Below are 6,451 nucleotides of genomic sequence, written 5' to 3' on the forward strand. Positions count from 1 at the left end.
TAGTGTAGTCAGCTCCGCATTGCCGTGCGCGCACGACGAGGCCGGGTGAATTTTCTTTGAAGTCTCTAAATTTCCTTTAAATTGGAAACAGCCCTTCCTGAATGCTCCAGACACTTGTGGTGGGCGTGTACGTGCAGCACGCAACGATTCGATAAGATCGGAAGATGAGAGCTCTGTCCTTCGCTTTCCCGCACGCAGTCACTACTCCACGATGCGCTGTTAAGGTGTTCTGTGTGCCTCGTTGCATGGTATGGTTGAAGGTCACCTACCTCTTCTGACGGCTCTCATGTTGATTTCAATTCTTCCGCGAGGTCTCACAGCGGAGCCCCCTGATGTCGCGCCACTCTCCTAGAAAAGAGCTTGTTCGTGAGAAGATCCGCGAGTCACCAGTCCGGCCACTCAAACCATAGCGCTCTCGTGTCCGGTCAGTAACCAGGAATTTTAGTACACATCATCCTACGACGAAACCATAGTCGACGCGTGTGCGAGCTGAAAGTGTGCTACCCAGCCGAAAGAATGCGTGCTCGGAGAAGCTTAGCGTTGGGGATGCCTCCTCGCCCCCTCCGACGCAGCGGTGCCAATGAAATGTAACGGTATCCGTACACTCCTTGGCTCTTGTTTGCAGTGTGTGCTGCTCTCTCATCCCGGTGTGTCACGGCTGGAGTGCAGCGAAGGTGGCAGGCTACGCGTTCCCCTTCTTGATGCAGCGTCGTGGGTAGGGGCATGCGCCCCCAGATGATTCCTCCGTACAGCGTCTCCCCCAGACCCCTGAATTTGGCGGGCGTCTGAACTCGTGGAGCAGTTCTGCAAAAGGGAATTTTTGTCCGGATGCTCCCATTTGTCGTTCCAAGGAAAGTGTGTCTGGCGCGCATGTCTTCCGTTGACCTGAGATCTCAGTCCTTGGACTGGCATGCAGGGACTTGGCTTGAGCGCTAGGAATTTCGACCACAAATTTGTATTCCAGGGATCGCGCGGCAGGCCATCCATGTGATGATGCATCTGCTATCCAGATTCCTAAAAATCCGAGAGTTCGCCGGGTTGCATTGCTGTCCAAGGTACCAGTGTCTATCGAGGCTGGAGCGGCAAAACTGCCTAGAGCGGGTAGGTGACTTCGCAAAAATCGAAGCTGCCCGCTGGGAGCAGGATACCGCGCCACTTCCGTTCCGAAGTCTCACCGCTTTCAGCGGCGTCCTACCTTCTGATCGACCAGAGGAGGGGTCCTGTTCAGGATGGGGAGGGCGCGGGGTACACACTGCAACTTCGCTCCGTCTTCTGTGTGTACACCGGAGGCTAGTTTTTACTTGGAGTGTAGCAGACAAAGAACAGAGAGCACACCACAACGGGGAAGGCCGTCCAAGTTGCAGCGCAGGAGACAAGGGGGCTGAAAAGAAAGCATCTGCCCGAAATGAGCTGCCCTGGTCGGCAATAACTTTCCGTTACTGTCGCTCGTCGAAGCCAGGAGGGTCAAGTGTGAATAAAAGAGAAACAAAAACAGTGTTGCAAGTTCCACTCAGGGCCCTGGGGTGCGTTGTCGGGGACGAGCTGTTACGGGTGCTATGCAAAGAGTGGCGTCACTTGATCAACAAGAGTGGGGAACTGGTACTGCATAGCGATCGCTACTCCTCTCAACTCGAGAACAAGAAAGACTGCATTAAGAGGCTGGACGCGATATTGACAGAGCTTAAACAACGACCCGTAGCTGGGAAGGGAAAGGATCCTGGCGAATTCAAGAGCGAGGCGGCGCAGCACAAATACAAAGCAAGGCTTCTTGGCACAAAAAGAAGGGATCAGTACAATAGGAGATGTCTGCAAGTTCACCAGAGACGACTTTGACCTGGTCCTTTCTTAGATACTCAGTCGGAGGTCAGGTTTCAGGCTAGCTCAGTCGCGTAGGTGTGAGTAGGGCTCACTCTTTCGGCCAGACCTGAAGTAACGCTTCTCTGGATATTCTTCGTGTCGTCATCTGGAGTGTATGAGATATTGTCCTTGTCAGCGTGCTCCCTCATCAGAAGTTTCGCCCTATTTACGATGGTGTGATATCCTGGGGCAACCTATCTGCCGCGTACTGAACAATTATGCTAGCTGTGACCCGGGCTGGAAGCAAGTTCTCCCGTTACCGTGCACCGAGATCGTGACGGTTCAAAATCTGCCGCACGGCTCTGAGGCGTCAGCATGGTGTTGGAGTGACGACTACAACCAACCTGCACCAAGCGCAATGAATAAGCAGAGTGAGGCCAAGGTTAAGGTACAGCTGAGTAGAACTTTCGAGCAAGTCTACCGCAGCGGCCGAGCTGCAGTCGCCTGCCGCTGGGCCGGAGCCCTTTGCTCTGTGATCCGTGACATGAAGTTGACTCGGTGCAGCACAGTTTGTGCACTCACCCAAACTGTGCTGCACCAAGTCAACTGGCCGGTTGCCGCCAACGTTTACGGCATCGCGATTAATAGGTGCAGCCGTTGTGACTGGGGCTTCTGTTATATACTCCTGCAGATCTGGGGACCGGCCGTCTTCGCAGTGCCCACTTGGCAGAGTTCTTGGTCGCTCCAGGGAAGAGACAGTGGCTTTTCGTTCGCCTGTGTAGCGACCCTCAAAAGACATGTACGCTGACGCCGGTCGAACTCTTTCGAAAAAAGAGGAGGCGGCTCCGTGACATTCACATCTGGCCCTCTTGTCTCCGCGGCAGCTAACCTCGTACGGAGTACTGCACCGGCACAGTTTTGATTTCTTGGAGGCTAGGCAGCTTAAGGCGACACTACAGAGCGGACACTGAGTTTTTGGAAGTGAACAAGCGGGCACTCTAAGCGAACACTACAAAGGCGGACAAATCTCAGTGGAGATCAATAAGGAACGTACAACAGGAGAGACGACAACGGCTCTCTCTGTGCGCCGCAAGACGCGCGTATGATAGAGGCAGATAAGGAGCGGCCGCTCGACACCCACCTCCCGTGTCTTGGATTCTCAGTTAAAGCTGCAGGAGGGTGCAGGCGACAGCCCTTGTCCAGGCGAGGGCGCCGTAATGCGCGTATGCGTCTGCACCGATGCTGCTTCCGAAATGTGTCCTCGACCTCTACTTCTCTTTGCGCTCTGCGACAGTAGCCGAACAAGGCGGCATTACATAGGGATGTGAAATCGCGCTGCTGCGGTACTTGAAAGTCACACGCTCGTCTTTGGAATAAAGTGCGAGTTCTTTTCTCGAATAGAGGAGCGAGCAGCAACAGTTGCTTAGTCCGTGCCACCGGACGCGACCCTTGAGTGTTGCAGATAGCCCCATGCGGGGAAGGAAAATTTGAAGCGAAAGTGTGAGTCTGTGTTCTTCTGCTGTCAAGTACTGGGCTCATTCTGTCGTGTCAGTTGATGAGAATGCGAGCAGTAAGGAATAGTGATGCACACTTCTTTGCTGGGGCGACTACGATTGCAAAAACGTACAATCGGGCAGCGGTGTCCCAGCTACCAGCTACGCTCATCAGGGCAAAGTCGCTATGTCAGCACCAGTAATGCAATGGGGAGGAACAACTGGTTTGGAAGTTGGTACGGGCGGGGCGATGACAGGTACGCAGAGAGCCGCAGCGTCCAGTCTCTGGAGGCCAGAAGCACTGAGAAGTTATGAAATGTTCCGCTCCTCTTTTCAGAGGACGCCGCATCGTCATAGTCGCTCCTTTCGTTCCACGTCCATCTTTGTGTCCAACGTAGAAAAGAGCTTCTGGGGAGCTGACTGCACCTCCACTCGCGGGGCTACAACTCTGGGCAGCACCACTGTCGGGCGTCATCTCGGCCCCCGCTTGGTTGTCATCTTTGCCGCTCTGAAAACACTACGAGGCTCTTCCTAGCGAAGATGCCCGGACAGGCCGTATCGGACGAGCTTATCGCCAGACACGAGGTTTGTAGAGCCTACAGGATGACAGTGCAAGTCCTTTGGGTTTCAGTAGGACGGGACAGAGCCGGTACCTCGGCACAGGCCGGAGTAACACTAACCTGCCATAAGAAGTGCACTCCTTCAGCGGGGAGGGGCTTCAGGTAGACAGCGGTCTAGGGAGCCATAGGAGAAATCCTTCCGGCTACGTAGCCGCAGCTCAGCAGGCAGCACGCGTGCTTGGCTGCTTGTTGTCCACCTTTACCCTCGTCCGCAGAGGAGGCTCGCGCAATGCATTGCTGCTACGGAGGAAGAATTGACTGCAGTGCGCCAAGCTGTTTCAGCAGTAAGCAGATTACCGTAGTAGTCACAATTGGCACGTGGCGCCCGGAGCGGCGTAGCTGGGTCCACTACACTGAGAGAGATTAACAGCTGCTGGAGCCGGATGTGTTAAATAACAGAAGTTAGCATTATTTTCTGCTGAGGCACTAAAAAGGAGGCCTGACATTTCTCCAGCTGATGGTAGCAGACGTCCAGGCTGACAACCAGTACATATGTCTCTGGACGCGTGAGTGTTAGGCCCATGTTCCCCCGGAGTTGAACTGGTGTCGCCCGCCACCTTTGCTGAGCCGCTCTTCTACAGGCCGCTAAAGCCGCAGAACGGGCACGAGGACTGGAACAAGAAGTTCTCAAGATGATCAAGGAAAAGGAGAAAGAAATGCGGAAGCAGTGCAGCATCATGTAGCCTCCCGCACGCGCTTCGGGCCCGTTGCAGGGCTCAGCCCCTGGCGTTTGAAATTCCGGTCCAGCTGATCTACAAGACGCACCGCTTCTGAATTCTGCGAAAATCGCGAAGGCCAGATCGCTACATAGCCGCTCCTCTTTTTACTTGGCAAAAAACAACTGGACAGCCAGCCCCAGGTATCATCTGATCTAGGAGTATCTGGGTGTGCTGTGGTAGGTGTCGCCCTGAACAGCTGCAGCTCCGAAATACTCTGTCCAAAACTAGAAATGACCTAGCCGCCTGGTGGGCTTCCCGTAGGGCGAGAACTATGATCCTGGAACTACCACTTGGTGCGGCTAGCTGCCAGGTCATGAACAGCTTACAAAATTGCTAAAGCAAGGACTGAGGAAGTAAAAAAAAAATGAAACTCGGCTCTCGCGTTGAACATTCGCGCTGCACACCCGACCGCGGGACGGTCGGTTACCAGCATGGCGCCTGCACAACGTGCATACGGACATTTCGGCAGGTCGCACGCCCCACCGGTGGCTCGCAGACAACGCAGGATTACTCACAGGGCAGTCGTGAAGAAGCAGCCGTTGTACCGCATTTCTTCCTGTTGGGAGTCTGCAACTATTGACCGCTGATGGTGAGCATCCCTGCTCAAGTTCTACCGGGAGACTACGTGTGAAGGTCAGCTGCGAGCCTGTCCCACGGTCTGATGCGATCCGCACGTATAGGGCTCGTGAACTGGGGAGTGGCCCCGAGATCTAGTCGTAACCGCGAAAGGTACGCTCATGACGGGGGAAATCGACAGCGTAAGCGAGGTCCCCAACACGTTTCGAATAGAGACGTCCCGTCTCCGGAGTGTCGTCGGCTTTGTTTCGCGCCTGTCAATCGACCATAGTACATGGCTCGACACACCTGCCAGGTCTCCCGCCTGCAGCACCCGGTGACAATAGGGCTGTCATGCCTGTAGAAGGCAATCCTTGTGCACCGGCGAATCCCACCGGAAGCGGGGAGAGCTTTGTCCTATTGGAGTGGTCGACATGGTATGATGCTGCCCCCCCGCTGAGGAGGCGCAAAGAGAACGCGTCTCCTCCTAGTTCGAGCGCTGAAGCTGCTGCGTGTCGAGGGAGATAGAGAACACAAAAGTTTTTTCTTTTTTAAGAAGAAAACCTCGTGTTGTCCATACCTAGCAGCCGTTACGGGTTAAGCGAGGATCGCAGTTGCGCGCGCTCGTGTTGGAGCCCACACCTAGCTTCGCTACCCCGTGGATGTGTAAAAACAGAGTCGTCTTTAACCGTGTTCATGAACAATAACTTCTGCGCGGTGCAGAACTAGTACTGGGTCAACGGAGTCTCCGGTGCAACTGGCGTGGTCGCTCAGTAGTGACAAGGTCACTATCAGATTCTCCTCGGCGTCGCCTGCGCTTTAGTTGTGAGTGGCTTTTGCTGATTCTGTTGCCGCCTCTGCCAAAGCATTGCTGTCTAATTCCACTGGCATCGGGCAGCTACGGGACACTCTCCGGACGCGCTGCGTGTACTACAATGAGAGGTTCACCCGCGCGACGTCACTGCTACGAGACTCAGTAGCGGAGAAACCACGAAAGCGCCTCTCTGGTCACTAGCGTCTCCCCACAGCATTTGCGTCACAGTGGGGGCAGTTTTCTCACTCCCGCGATGTACCTCTACACAAGCAAGCGCTGATAGCAGCCCTTGGTCGCTAACCGCTCACAAAGAGATCCTCCCAAGCAATCACGCGATACTGAAAAACTGTTGGCACACTTTGTGTGCACTGAACTTCCCTATTTCTCCGATGCCTGACTCATTCAGGCCTCTTGGACTATTCGGGTGTGTCCCCTGATATGCCCGCCAAAGCC

General features: G+C 54.7%; 1 protein-coding gene across 1 annotated transcript; it reads left to right on the top strand.

Annotated features, from left to right (window-relative positions):
- On the top strand, positions 1-2,261 carry CSUI_003558 (class i peptide chain release factor). Its single transcript, XM_068063754.1, has one exon. The coding sequence runs from the start codon at positions 991-993 to the stop codon at positions 1,831-1,833; it is 843 nt and encodes a 280-aa protein (XP_067924273.1). The 5' UTR covers positions 1-990; the 3' UTR covers positions 1,834-2,261.
- Positions 2,262-6,451: the final 4,190 nt, after the last annotated feature.

Source organism: Cystoisospora suis, assembly GCF_002600585.1.
Source record: "Cystoisospora suis strain Wien I chromosome Unknown contig_1607, whole genome shotgun sequence".
Lineage (NCBI taxonomy): Eukaryota > Apicomplexa > Conoidasida > Eucoccidiorida > Sarcocystidae > Cystoisospora > Cystoisospora suis.

Coding starts and splice junctions, on each gene's coding strand:
- CSUI_003558 (XM_068063754.1), top strand. CDS start 991: ATGATGCATCTGCTATCCAGATTCCTAAAAATCCGAGAGTTCGCCGGG.